General features: G+C 36.8%; 1 protein-coding gene across 2 annotated transcripts in view; it reads right to left on the bottom strand.

The window, feature by feature from the left end:
- The window catches only part of TRPM1 (transient receptor potential cation channel subfamily M member 1), an 87026-nt gene extending 74268 nt beyond the window's left edge, over positions 1 to 12758 (bottom strand). Inside the window, exon 1 of one of the 2 annotated variants that reach the window (XM_072402285.1) lies at positions 12413 to 12758. In XM_072402285.1, coding sequence (XP_072258386.1) covers positions 12413 to 12544 — 132 coding nt within the window. In that variant the 5' untranslated portion in view covers positions 12545 to 12758. The remainder of the gene's footprint in view (positions 1 to 12412) is intronic. The other variant, XM_072402284.1, reaches the window with a different exon arrangement.
- Positions 12759 to 15401: the final 2643 nt, after the last annotated feature.

Here is a 15401-nt window from a genome sequence, read left to right as displayed (position 1 = left end):
TATATAGGCAGCCTGTTAAGGGAAAATGAATACTTCATGCACCTAAATATTATTTTCTGGTAAATAAAATCAATGTATCTACCGTATATAAAATTACATGAGCTAAAGTAATATGACCTTGTTCAAACCAAATATTTTGGTTTTTCATAGCAACCAATTTGACACTTTGAATAATTTCCAAACCAAGTTTGTAAAAGTGACAATTTGGTGCTGTTTGCTTGCCATTAGAAACAATTCATACACAATTATTATTATTATTATTAAACAGGATTTATATAGCGCCAACATATTACGCAGCGCTGTACATTAAATAGGGATTGCAAATGACAAATAACAAGAACACTCTTTATACAAGGGAAAGCCAGCAACAAAGAGTGAAGAACAGTGGTGGTCAGTAATCCTATGGCATCCATGGAAAGAAACACGTCTGTTTTTAATGTTGTTAACCCTTTGTGGTCAGTGCTGTATATACCATATGGCATTTCTGAGCCAATAATTAGGGAAACAGAGGTAAAAAAGGCAAAACCAAGCCACATTTTCAAAAGCGCAGCATACACAGTTTTAAAAGGGTTTTTCTTAAGTGTATTTGGCAACCCATTCGTAAGTATTGCCCTAAATATAGTTCATAAGAGCATGAACAGCGACATATGCAGAACAGAGAACACGTAGAGGGAACAAGCCTTAAGGGGCTACCTAAAATCCTGAAAGTTTATAATAGTACAGGACAGAACTATCCTTGCTTTCTGTTAGTTTGTATGGTTTTGTTAGTTTGTATGGTTTTGTTTATGGTTTGTATTGTTCATCTTTGTTAACCTGGATCTCCCCACATTGTAGTACAGATCTAGTTTTCTATTGAGATGACAGTTATGAATGGACACTCATGAATTGTAGAGGGATTAAACAAAACAAGAAATTGCATGTATATACACAAACTTACATATATTTCAGAAGTGTTGTGACAATCTTGGTAAAATCAGTTATAGGCTGAGCCCACTTGGTAATCACTGTGAATTCCATATAGGCCCTTCGTTATACAAGCGTGTTTAGGCAAACCAGTATATTGTCCATGAAGAACAAAGTAACAACCTGGCTGAATATTCCTCCTCCTCCATTGCCAATACTCCACTTTCTGCACTTTTTTTCCAGCTAGTAGAGCCAAATACTCAGTACATCAAGGTATGAGGAGGTGTCACATGAAAGTTTTTTTTTATGCAGTCTTTAGTAAACTTTAAAATATTTACAATCCTATGGTAACAAGCATCAAACCATATATTTTAGTTATAGGAGTTCCACATTGAACTTTACATCTTACAGTAGGAGGAGTTTTAGGATTATTTTAATCTTTTAAAAAATTGAGATTCTTTTCAAATGGGCTTGAAAAGAAAACTCAGTGAACTTGCTGCTGGATCCCCAACTAGCATATACCTGGAAGAATGATAATATGTCTGGACGGATTGATGCTTTAACCTGCTGGGTGGTTCATTTCTGTCCCGTTTTATATGTCAAAAAGCGGTACATTGTTTTTTGATGAACATTTTTTTTAAAGTATGATATATTAGTATGAGTTAAATAAAGTTTGAAACACAAAATCATGTCAAAATAATGTAAAAAAAAAAAGAACGACTGCATGCACCGACGTCTCTAGCAACTCCCGTTGATTCATCAGATGCGGGAGACGCTGGCCGGAGGAAGAAAGAAGGCAAGGATTGCGAAGGAGGACGTCGGTGGATCAGGTAAGTCTCGATTTATCATTGTTTTACATTGGTTTAGCTACCCTGAGTGTGACTGGGGGTTACCGCTCAGGGGGTTAATAATATTTACTTTTTTGTTAAAATACATATAATAATGTCCCTTCTGCAATAAAACATACTTACTCACCTGATCACTGTCTTCTTTAAAAAATGGTTGAGCTATGGATGCAGCATCCAGTGCCTCCCGTCTTCCACTTTGGCTGCCGCAGCTGAATTAACTTCTATTTGCCTGTATAGAAATTACGTTATCCCAGCCTGGCCAATCAAGATGGCTAAAGATTGCAACCAGAAAGAGGAGAAGAAAGAAGATGGCCCTCTAGGTGAATGTATTAAAAAACATTGTGATCAGGCAGGTAAGGTTATTTTATTCTTCTGTACTTTGGCAATAAAGGACCTGCTTGAACAAAATTCTTTTTAATAAAAAGGGTTTAGGTCTGTGGCTACATGCTCACAAATAGCAGGAAGAAGGTTATACTCCATTAATCATAAAATAAAATAAGCAAACTAGTTAAAAACACAAGAGTCATACAAGACAATAAAAAACACATAATCATGTTTTCTACAGCCAAGAATCAAAAGCTAAGCCCTTCTGACTGCTTGGCACCACATAGGAAGATGACTGAATCTATAGCAATTGTTCACATAAAGGCCAGAAGTTAAAAGGACGAACAACTTTTCAGGATCAATAGCAATGGGGTAGATTTACTAATGGAATATAGGCTGTTCCTTTTTATGGGAACAATTCACTTTGCTAAGTGAGCAGCCTATATACTTTCAGTGAATTAACCCCAGTGGGGTATGTGCTGTTCATTTAGTAAAATTAATTAATTCACTCTACAAGGGAATTTTTACTTGGCTTAGTGAATGGGGTCAAGGTGATGATGTACTTACCTTAGTGAATGGGGCGATGCTCTTTTGACTTCAGCCATCCAAACATTTAAATGAAAACCTTGAATTCAACATGACTGTGTTCAATTTTGCAAATAGATTTTTACCATATTTGGTAAGTCCATTATTACTAACTCTTTTAGTAAATCAACACTATGTCCCTGATGGAAAATATGTATATAAAGAGATTGCAGCAATGAAAATAACTTTATGCAAATGGAATGTCTTTTGGTTAAAAAGCAAATATGTCAGTCATGCTGAACTTTTTAACTTGTACTGCAGTGCCCTAGGATAACAACAATAAGCTGTATAGACACTAAGACAGCATTGTCTACCTAGGAGAGGAAGTACTGATACCAGTTTGCCAGGTCCTAAAACAAGTGAAAGAAGCCATCAATAAATAAGGACAACACTAGTAAAGATAAAAACGGGTAAGCTTCCAACTATCAATTTTTTGTTTTTGGACTTACATATACTGTAGATTATTCATTTTATTAGAAAAATGAACATGTTGTTCACTGCTTATGATCATTCTAAAAAGCAAGAATATACGAATGTTTAAATATGGGTAAAATAGGTTCTGGGCTCTTCTCTCCATATGTTTGTTGATCAGTAACTGTAAAATATACACGCAGTTGTGGGAATGCTAAACTAAATAGGAAAAATTATTTCTATTCTTACCTATTTACAGTACCCTACCAGAGAAAACTTTTATTTTCATTTCTTATCCGGCCATCATTACAAATGAACAGAACAGATTAGCCAAGCAATCAAACTAGATTAATAATTTCCAAGTTGGATTTTTGATTTCTTAGACCGCATAGGAGCAGTGTGAACCCATTCAATCCTATTCTGTTCATCTCTAAATGTATGAATGTGTATAGCTAGAAATAATTACCATGATTTTACTTGGTTAACAGGCACTTTTTTTTCCTATTGTTGCTGTTGACCAGCTGAAATAACAGCGAATCATTACAGCTATATAAAGATATTTTTTTTATCATGGTTATGTAAAAGACTGGGCTGTTCTCCTTTATTGTGCTTTACAATATAAAAAAATTGGTACATTTTTGTGAAACTATGGAAAAATATTGCCTGTGTACAACTGAAACATTTCTGTGATATAACTTCTTTAACAGTCACCCAGTTCCGAAGCATCTTTGGGAAAGTCATGCATGTCTTTTATAAAGGGCTGCACTGACATTACTGGATGCCCTCTGTAAAAGACGGTGCTTGGCTAGCCAAGGCCCCATTTGAGCTGTTAGCAAATCTAGGGACTGTTAGGCAGACTGTCATTGGATGATCTCTAAAGTAGGCATGTTTGCCCATGTCGGGATACCCAAACTTGAATTTTAGCTCAGATAGCTAAAATTCTGACCGAAGTTTGGAGTAGCTCCAATCTGTGTTGGAAATGTTTCCAATATAAGTAGGAATAGATGCCAATCAATTTAACCACCACTAGGTATCATATAAAACTATTATGAACTACCTGGGCTGAGATGCTGGTTTGAGATGACATAATCAAGAAAATCCTGGTGCCTGCAGATCATCTTCTGTTAGCAGCATCTCACATCATGACTTACTTTGAAATTACAATGCATTTGCATTTTATAGTAATAGGAGATGGGTGACTGGGAAAATGCTTCCTTCTGCCTGCAGTGGACTGATGATATATCCCCCAGCTAGAGAAAATCCTGATTGAATGGAGCTCATGGACTGCTTTTTAATGAGGAAAGATGCATATTTAAAAAAATAATAATAATAAAGTTACTGTATATTGTGTTACGTCTGGTATGTATCCAGGCAGAATTATCAAGTTACTGAAAGGTTCTATTTCAAATAAGTACAAATAAAGACTGCATATTGTATGAGGCTGAAAATAAATAAAAGACTCAAATAAAAGCTTTGATCACAAAAAATGTTTGTATCTGTACTTTAAAAAATAAAAAGGAAATAATGAAATACATGTGAAATATGAATGTACTGTGGCAACTGTTTGCAGCTGCAATGGGACCCTAAACTGGGTTTGTTTTCATGAACATTGTATCAATTATATTTGATGGCATTATAATAAAATAACAAAGTCAGACCTGCAAATGGACAATTCAGCAGCTAGAAATCCATATTAGCTTTTACAATAGCAGAACCAACCCAGGACTTATAAAATGTTGCCAAACACTGGCAGCACTCCTCTTGCATTCTGTAGGTAAAGGTTTTAGCCATCTATCTATTAATCACATGAAAGCAGATATTAAGTTATATTAATCCACACCAGCTGTTAGCTCTTTTGCTGTGCCATTATCAGAGATTAATCTTTGGGCAGCTCGGCTGCCTTTTTCAAGCTGCCTCTAAGTACACATCAACATTTTGCATAACATCCAGCTGCAATCTTTCTGAGCTACTTCTGAACACTCTGTTCCCATAACGGGTTATACAACATAGTAACTAGGGCCCTAGCTCCATCTACACATAATGATGAATATTATTTTGTATTAATATTATATGCATTTAATTTACTAAATTCCACTGATATATGTGGAGAATATACAGAAATATGTGTTCCAGTGGCTTCCAATAAATCCAGTGGTGTAACACAATTTATCAATAGCAAAATACAAACTTGAGCACCAAACGTGCTCCAGCAACTTTTATTAGCAAAATATATATTGAATACTGCTATTTAAATAGCACCATCAATAAGATTTTAGGATAATGTATTGAACCCTAAAGCCAGCAACAAACACATTTTCTAGAATAATGACAGCCACTAAAAATCATTCACTTACAGGTAATAATACTAGTGTATCTGATGTTAGTTGATGCCACATGTCTGCGTAGATTTTACTGTTCGTTATTTCTTCACAAAAAAAGACTAAGCATGAACTGCTGATTGTAATGGTTTTCTGGATTCAGTGAAGTTATACAATAAATTAATCTACACCAACCATATTGTATGGTACCATATTGTATAGTCTTTTTCCATCAGGGAGAGCTCAAAGCCCACAAGGGCTGCACACAAATGTGGACTGTTTGGCAAAGACACTGTTAAAGATGGGAATATTTTTTACTATTTTTACTATTAACCTTCATTTTAATTGTACCAATATATTATATAACACTTTACAACAGATAGGGGTTGTAGGTGACAAAACCTGCATAAATGACAGATACAAACAATGGACCATGATTTATTTAAGCTCTCCAAGGCTGGAGAGGATACAATATTATCAGTAAAGCTGGGTGATCCAGCAAACATGGAATAGATCTGGTCAAGGATTCAAAACATTTGTTAACAAATAGCAAATGACTTTTAGGAAATCCATTGCAGGTTTGCTGGATCACCCAGCTTCACTGATGAAAGTGTATCCTCTCCAGCCTTAGAGAGCTTTAATGAACCAGGCCCAATGAAGGAAGAGATGATCCTGCTCAATTGTGCTTACAATCTAAGTGGCTTTGGAAGGCACACCCAAATATGTGACATTTTACATTTGCTAAAACATAGTACTTTTATTAATACTATACTATTTTATGAAGATTCCTATAATGGTAGGATAAGTGTAAAGGATAGGATAACCCAGTTTAAAGACACTGCCTGTAGTTACATTTTTAAAAAGCATGTAGAAAGAAAGTTTGGATAGTATAGGAAATGGTAAGTATAACATTTGGGATTGTACTGCTGTGCCCCTGCTGGGGGGATAGTCTAGGTGACTATTGTCACTGTCTATTTGTCCTCAGATAAAATTAGGGAAAAATCCAAAATTCAGAATTCTCTGAAAATGCTATGCTAAAACAGCAATAAAGGGCAAAACTTCCAACTGGGGCGTTTGTTTTGGTAACAACTTTCTTAAAGAAGATTTCTCTTACTGTCTCAAACAGACAGCATAAGGCAGTATTGTCAAGATTTTGAAAGTTTATTCCCTATTCTACTTTAAAAAATAAAAAAATTGTCTTGACATATACTTTAGTTGTGAAACACCCACGAACCTGCAAAAATCCGCTTCTGTAGTTTGATCCCATGCTGACAATGTCATTGGAAATGCTTATAGACTTCATTTAGAGTCAATCCACCAATCACCTTTGTGCCATCTTGTCTGCACACTAATCTAATTGACATTTAGGTCACTGGTCATGTGCAGGCATCAAGGTCTTCCTGCAACCCTCAGGATCAGCGGACACCAACTGGTGGTTCATAAAAAAAATGTTGGTAGTCCGTGGCTCTGGCCGGTGCATCCCCCAGCGGGGTCAGGGGAAGGACCCTGCTGGGGGTGCACTAGCCAGAGCCACAGACTATGTCTCTCGTATAGACACAACCCGGGAGAGTCGGTGGGTTCTGGCATCATGACGTCACTATGGAGGAAGTTTCTTCCCCTTTGAGTGACACACGGCTCCCACGCGGTCCCGATTCCGTGCATTTAGTGGTCCATAGGTCCAAAGAGGTTGGCAACCACTGCTCAGGATTACACAACCATCATGAATCGTGTGATTGCTGCAGCCACTATTTACTTCTGTTTGCCTATCTCAGTTATATGAGAAAGTGTATCCCACTATGCTCCATGGCTGTAGATATATAAACAGCAACTTTGAGAAAATCATTATTTGGAAGGCCATGTTTAACGGACCTCAGTAGACACAAGAGTTGCACATCAATGTGCTTTTGATTTTTAGATGCAGACTTTGTTTTAAGTATTGAGTATTCCTACAGATTAACTTTGCATCAATGACAAAAATCCCTTTGATTTTTTACAATTTATACAGATAAGGGTAAACGACAATTGTGGCTGGATTTATTTCATTATCTATCAAAGGGCACAGCTGTTCAGAAGCTGCATAAGAGATGATTGGAGCCAGGCTGCTAGAACATCATTCTGTGTCAGAGCACTGCAGAGAATGTTTAAATATGTTTTAATTACATGCTAACATTATTCTGAAAAAATGGAACATTCTCTTTTATTTAATAATTGAACTGCCTAATTTGCATAACTTGAAATGGTTAGGACTGCCATCAAATATGATAACTGTTGACTCTACCAGGTGATTTTAAAAGTTAGTATTTTATCCCTTTATGAAATAAAACAAATGTTTTAATTTATTTCACTCTTTAGGCCTCATTTAATTTATAAAGCTTAAATCTTTCACGTATTTGTCAGTATTATGTAATCTTACCCTTTACCCAGTCACATTATAAAATTGTTCATCCTTTTTAGTGTGTGCGCATAAATCTTTTATTTCTGTGTTGTTACTTCACTTCCACATTTCTGGTTTAGGTGACAATGAGGATCCTCAGATAGAACTTTGGATCTGCCAGTGGGTCCAGATGCATAGGATCTGGTTCTTGTGACTACAGGTACTCATGCATAGAATGTAACAGTGGGTTTGCGTGTGTTAATGTTAATGTGTGTTTCATTGTGTCATCATTGAGAGCATCTAAGAAAATGAAAAAAAGAAAGCTGTTGGTGGAGGAGATATGGCAGAAGGAAGGCTAAGGGAGGGGGGGGGGGTCGTGTAAAAAAGTATACATGGAAGTTCCTCTTTCATTCTTATAAGCAGAATCCCATAGGAATGTATGTTATAAACATTTGCAGTTCTGTATGAATAAAACATATATTTTACCATTTTTTACCCATCATGTACTGTATACAAAGAAGCCATAGCTTCATGCCATTTCTCAGGACCATACTTGTATAAAATGTGTTGAAACAATTCTAGTGGCAGGATAACTAATCTTTATTTTAATTAAAGGAGATTTAAAAATATTGAAAAAGACTTTAAAAATGAAACTAGCAAGTTATAGTATACCTGATGCGTATACCTGCCCTACTAGACATGGGCAAATGCACTGCCAATTTTGTACTCAACTTACCGGTCTGCATGCTAATCAGTAATTGTTTGGTCACCAGTCCCAAAACCCAGTACACATGTGCACAATATTCTGATGTGATCACTGGGAATAAGGTGAACCACAGGACCATAGGAGTTCCCAACTGGAAACTAAACTTAACAATCTGTACTGTTGGTATTTACCAACAGCTCTGATGACTCCATGACCAAAATGTTGGTTGCTTGTAATTGGTCTGATGCTGAATTTATTTTAGATCTCCATCCCTTTAATTTATTGCATCAGTGATCAGAAAAGAAATGGAAATAGCCTTATTAGGTGTATTAGGGCTAAAAGGGACAAGGCTGTAGACAGGGAAAATTGCTGCTGGAATACTTTATTGTTTTGGACGATAAGCTTATTTGTCATCATTCATCTTTATATACTAAATTTCCATAAAAACTTTCTTTAATGTTGGACAGAGTGGGAAGGAGGTTCTACTTGCTGTTAAGGATAGATTTTCTCACACTTCTTACCCAAGAACAAGCAAGAAGAGAAATCAGTGACCAAGACAGCAATTTTAAAAATGGCAGAAATTCGAATTCTTCTCAACCCTAAAAAGGTGCTTTCAGAGTTACTATTGTAGACTACCATTGCAAATAATCTATTCATTTGTAATAACATTATTGCATTTGTAAGATAATCTCAATGCACCTTCTTAGTGAACCTGTGTTTCAGCACAGTGCAATGTCAGAAACACATCAAAGTGCTTTCCAGAAATGGTGCAGGAACGTTGGCGTGTCTGCTTTGGTAAGCATAGAAACACAAGAATGTTCCAGCAGTGCATATCAATAAACGGGCCCTTACTGTTCTGGTGACTAATCAAGAAGCAGGATCTGTCTACAATAGGATCATAGTAAAGAAAACAGGACAGTGATTAAGGCTCACCCATTTGCAAGCCTGACCTTTTTCCAACACTCTGGGCCTGATTTATCAAAGCTCTCCAAGCCTGGAGAAGATAGATTATCATGGGAGGACTTGGGTGACCCAGCAAACCTGAAACAGATCTGATCCAGGATTTTAAACATTTGCCAAAAAAATCCAGAAAATCCATTTCAGGTTTGGATCATCCAGGTTCACCCATAATATCTATCCAGCCTTGGAAAGCTTTAATAAATCAGGCCCTCCGTATAAAATCCTTGCCTGGGTCCCAGCCGCCATCACACTGGTCACTCAGACTAAAGTGTGACCCTAGCTGGAGTAGAGCATTCCACACATAGGGGTCATATGTGGGGTAGGCATCTACAGGGAAGATAACAATCCCCTCTCATATGGCAGAGAGGATGTGCTCTGTGCATCCATACATGTTGTTCACCCCAGAACCAGCCCTGTCCTCTCTATACTAAGTTTTGCCATTATTAAGTTATACTAGTTTTGGTTGCAGATTGACTGTAAGACTACAATCATTATTACCTGTTGTCAGATTACCATGCTATTTCTATTGCTCAAGATGCTGTAATAGTGGACACTAAACCCAGAATGTTCATACGTTGGCTCCTAATTTGATTGCTTAGTTTGTCGGATCAGAAAACTTTTCCTCTTTTGGACGAATTTCACAGTCAAATGCAACCAAAAGCTGACATTGTATAGGAGATAAACCTCACTAAATTCCACATTCATCTTTACTTCACTAACATGCACTAAAACTACAACACCCTTAATAAATGACACAACTGATGCACTATAACAGGGGTGTCAAACTCAAATACACAGTGGGCCAAAATTAAAAACTTGGACGAGGTCGCGGGCCAAACATGAAACTGAAATAGCACTGCTACTACAATTCCCTGCGTCAAGAAAACAGTCCAATGCGAGCCTAATGTTATGAGTGGCTGTAACTCCCTCTTCACTGAAATAGCACGGCTGCTATAATGCCCTGCGCCTATAAAACAGTCCAATGTGGGGCCACACATAGGCAGAGAGCCGCTGGTCTATGGACGCGAGTGATGCCGGGAATTGTAGTAGCGGCACTATTTCAATGCAGCAGAGGGCCAGCTGCAATTCATATTTAAGATTTCTTTGGGGGCCAAAAAAAGGATGTTGCGCTAGATAGAGGTATGACTACAACTTTAAAAAAAATCTAAAATATAAAGAATAAAAAAGGTTTGTAAAGCAGTCACTCAAATAATCACAGTAGGTGAATCTTCCAGGAGTATGTCTAATACGTGACAACAAATGTTACATTTATTATATACCATTACCTGCTTTATAAAGATGCCCCTTTAATACCATGGCAGAATTTTGTTTTACCAAAAAGTGGGTTAAGGGCATAACCACTCTTTATTCTTAGCTGGTAAATGCTGTGTCTAAAAAATAAACTAAAAAATTTAATATTTTGCAGCTGGATGCCCAGGAAATAACGGTGGTGCCAATTCACTTGATAACTTTCCACCTTGAGTGTAGTGCTTTATGTGTGCTCTATGATTGTAATGCAGTGTTATACTGTGTGTGTTAATTGAGCTTTAGTGGTGTGTTACGTATGATCTGTAAGATTAGTGTTATGTGATGTATGCTCTGTGAGTGCAATGGTGTGTTATGTGTTCTCTATGATTGCAATGATCTGTTATGTGTATTGTGTGAGTGGACTGCTATTAGGCATCTGTAGATATATCCATGTGTGTTCTGCTAATACAATATGTTGTGTGTGGTCTGTGAATGTAGTATTGTGTTAAAGAAATAAATGCAGTGCTGTCCTATGTTTGATATGTGAATGTAGTGTTGTGTTAAAGAAATAAACGCAGTGCTGTCTTATGTTTGATATGCAAATGTAGTGTTGTGTTATGTGTGGTTTGTGAGCATACTGTTGTGCTACTATATATGTGATCTTTGACTATATTGCTGTGTTATTGTGTTACCAGTGCTCTGAGAGTGTATGTCATTGTATTGTTTGTCATGTTAGTGTAGTTCTGTGTCTCTGTGTTATGTTATGCGCTATGTAGGCAGTTCTGTTTTCTGGTGTTATATTAATCTTGTGCTGTATTTGTGATCTCTGAGTGCAGTCTTGTGCAATGTGTGCTTTGGGGATGTAATTCTGTGTATGCCATGTGAGTGCCATGTAGTGTTATGTGTGTTCCGTGAGTGTATTTTTTTGTAATGTTTGTCATGTACAGTAGGTATAGCTCTGTAATACCGGTATGTTTTCTATTTTATGTGCTATCTGTTAATCCAGATTTGTGTTGCCTGTATTCCTTGAGTGTAATATTGTGTTATGTGTGCCCTGGGGCCTATAACATTGCTGAAATTTAGTGTAGATGATGCTAATATACGACATAATACCTACCTTCCTATTACATGCCAGTTATAAATATTCATAGCATGCAAATATATATCTATGTATGTATCTTGGATGACCATTTGTTTCTCTTTTTACATATTTATAATCTTCTTAGTTTGCAATGTCTGCAACTGTAATTTTGTAGCTACATAGCTATATTATAGTAAAAGCATTTCAACAATTTCATTTTACAAGCCAGATATCGACAAATATAGTGTTGTAGTTCATAAAAAAGGTTATAATGGTTTCAACAATTCTTGTATTGGCCACATATCCTTCCTAAAGGTGAAAATAATAATATCCAGATCATGTCTGCAGTTTAATATATACAAACAATGGATTTAAAAATCTGTTAAACAAGAATATTAATTGATGGCAATGGGAAATTCTTACACTTTTCATTTCTCAGTTTCTGATACATCATGATATATTTAAGTAGTACCAAATGCAATTAAAATAAATGCCTTAAAACTTCAAATAAGTTGCATAAAAGGTATTATAGAAAATAGGACATTATTTTTTCCTTTTTTATAATATGTTAGGTTAGCAGTGAAAACAATCAGCAAAGCTCACATGAATACATATGTTGATATAGATGCTTTAAACTGCAATCTAAAGACGTACCTTTTGAGATCCAGAAGATGAGCCCTTTAGTGATGTGCGTTTGAAGGATCCGCTCATCCTTCTTAAAGAACCTGAGAACTTTCCTCCTCTAGATCCAACAGGTCTTTTGCCCCCTTGCCCTTTCCCCTCCATGGATAATCTAGCAGCACTAGGCCATTAAGGAGAACTTTATAGCCATTCATGTAGTCTAAGCTACAGTTCCAAGGAGCTGCAGCTCAAGAGAGCGGTGGAAAGCATGTCAAACTCTAAAGAAAAAGACATGATAATTCTAATGAGCGATCCCAGAGTAGAAGAGGCATAGCTAGCAATGAAGAAGCTATCATGGAGAGGGAACAAACTGAGCAACACATGGGTACAGACTGCTGCATCCCATCCCCCTTGCTACAGCCTCTATAATCAGGCTTAATGCACGCAGCTCCAGCAAGCTATGGTTTTTAATGGATGGAGATTTAATAAATGGTGATTGAAGGTAAATCTACTTTGTGAAGCATCAGCCCAAAAAGTTGTTTTTTTTTTTCTAAAGCAAAACATAGGTCAATCATTCTGGTATCACTGCATAAGGAGCAGATGGTCTCTAGGCCAGAAGCTAGGAGACTCCACAGTGAAATGTCAAGAGCAGCTTGTGCAGCAAAAGTGCCTACAGCAGGTCTATAGATAAGGATGAGATCTGGATCATAGAAACAAGGATAGGCTTAGGATAATGCTGAGCAAAAAAGAGCAATGCCGCATTGAAAGGCCATACAGAAAAAAGTGGCATCCTGCTACAGTATATTCACACTCCTCGAACACACGACAGCGGTATCTGCCTTGAGAAGATTACCATCGTATTTATATCCTTAGTTACTGAAAATAACTACCTGGGAGCTCCCAGGGCTTAAAGAAACAGAAATACATTTTTTCTTCAATATTTACAGGTTGGCTAAAAATATTTTTGTTATTTTATATATTATTTGGTGCATTGTACCTTACTGTTTATTTTACAGCAGAGATGGTCCTAATATTGGAAGCTGGGGTGGTAGGAGGGGTGAGGCTCAAGCTTGAGGCTGAGATCTTCAGAAAACTTCAGTTTATTTTATTCCTAATTTCACTGCTTCTTTTAGCCTGTGGATTTCAATGAATCCCATGAGTGCCTATGTATTTTTTTATCACGCACTAAACTAATACTACTGATTGCAATAGGTTTACACTAAAATATTATAATGGATACTATTGTAATGTGGCTGCTCTTCTCTATTGTCTGCTAGAAGTTATATGGAGCCTGAAAACTTGAGAAAACCTAGTGTGCAAATATTGGCTTTACCTATAAAGTGTGCTTTTAGGTCTCACCCCTCTGATTTCCAGAGCAAGACCTGCATCCATGCGGTGGAGAAAAAAAATTTCTGTTGTGTCAAAGCAGTAGTCTCTCTGAACAGATCCAACGCGTCATCTGCAGAGTAAGAGCTATGCAATCGGCTTCCTGCTAATTGGAGATCTCTGACTCAGGATCAGAAGGCATGTCTGACCCCTGCAGAGAGACTGCTGCCTACACACAAACATGGCAAGGGTCCTTCTCTGTTCTTTCTTACTCTGAGGCTTTGGCTGCTTTCCAAAAGAAAACAACTGTACAGTCTAACCACACCTTTTCTTTTATTGCACTTGGATTTATTTGATTTATATTGAAAGGTTAATATGATGAAGACTGGATTTATCATTGGTTGACATGTGCCTACAGAAGGAAGGGTTTTGGCTTTTCCCTGACGGGTTTTTAGATGCTTTTCACTAGCAATAAAAAGTAATCTTTTATAAGTTTTGAAAATTGGACAATTTTTTTGAGTTGCCAAACTAAACAGCAACTCAACTCAATAAATAATATCATGCCATATTCTAAAGATACAGAAGGTTTATTGCATGGGGGTGCAGATATGCAATATAACATACACAGTACACCATATTTATTAATAAAACAGGGCGTCTGTAGTAAAGCCTTTTTGTAATATATTTTTACGATCACTTTTTTATACACATTTTTTAGTTCTCTATCCAGTGGCCACGTGTATGTCAGGGAGTTAAACTACCACCCTGACTGTTGTGAAGAATACAGGGGGCATTGTTTAAAAAAAAAAACACTTCTATTGATTGAGCTTGAGAGATAACATAAACAGAAAGGAATAATTATTTTGGCACAAAATATGTGATTGCTGCTGTAGAAAACTGTCATCATGTACAAGGAGTGATGATAAAGGCCAAAAAGGTTTTGGGTGAGCTCAGACCTAGTAGTATTTTTAGTTTTAGTTTTAGTAGTACTCCCAGACATCTGCTGAAGACAGCTAGGTGCCCAAGAGTGGTAGCAGGCAGCTGCAATAGCCAAGCAAAGTAGAGCAATTTGGTTCATTTTTAACATTTTATTTAATATTTTAATTAATTTAATTTATTTAATTATTTATCTATTTAAAACTGTTTGGGAAAAAGATTGCAAAGAGCTTTATATAGTAAAACCTCTTGCAAAAACTGCTAGTGGAAACTTAACCTTATAGTGGGGCAAATAAAGCTACGTACACACTTCCAATTATTATCGTCGGAAAACGAACGACGAACGTTCATGCACGATATATATGAACGATCGTATAGCGTGCAGTCTTTTCTCGTTGGAAAGGATCGTGAAAGATCCTTTCCAACGAGAAAAATTGCAGGTGTGTACGCAGCTTTAGTTCTCTATCCAGTGGCCACGTGTATGTCAGGCAGTTAAACTACCCCCCTGACTATTGTGAAGAATACAGGGGGCATTGTTTAAAAAAAACACTTCTATTGATTGAGCTTGAGAGATAACATAAACAGAAAGGAATAATTATTTTGGCACAAAATATGTGATTGCTACTGTAGAAAACTGTCATCATGTACAAGGAGTGATGATAAAGGCCAAAAAGGTTTCGGGTGAGCTCAGACCTAGTAGTATTTTTAGTTTTAGTTTTAGTAGTACTCCCAGACATCTGCTGAAGACAGCTAGGTGCCC

Source organism: Pyxicephalus adspersus, chromosome 2 (genome assembly GCF_032062135.1).
Source record: "Pyxicephalus adspersus chromosome 2, UCB_Pads_2.0, whole genome shotgun sequence".
NCBI lineage: Eukaryota > Metazoa > Chordata > Amphibia > Anura > Pyxicephalidae > Pyxicephalus > Pyxicephalus adspersus.
Note: the sequence above shows the minus strand (reverse complement) of the source record. Positions and strands in the feature narration are given on the sequence as shown.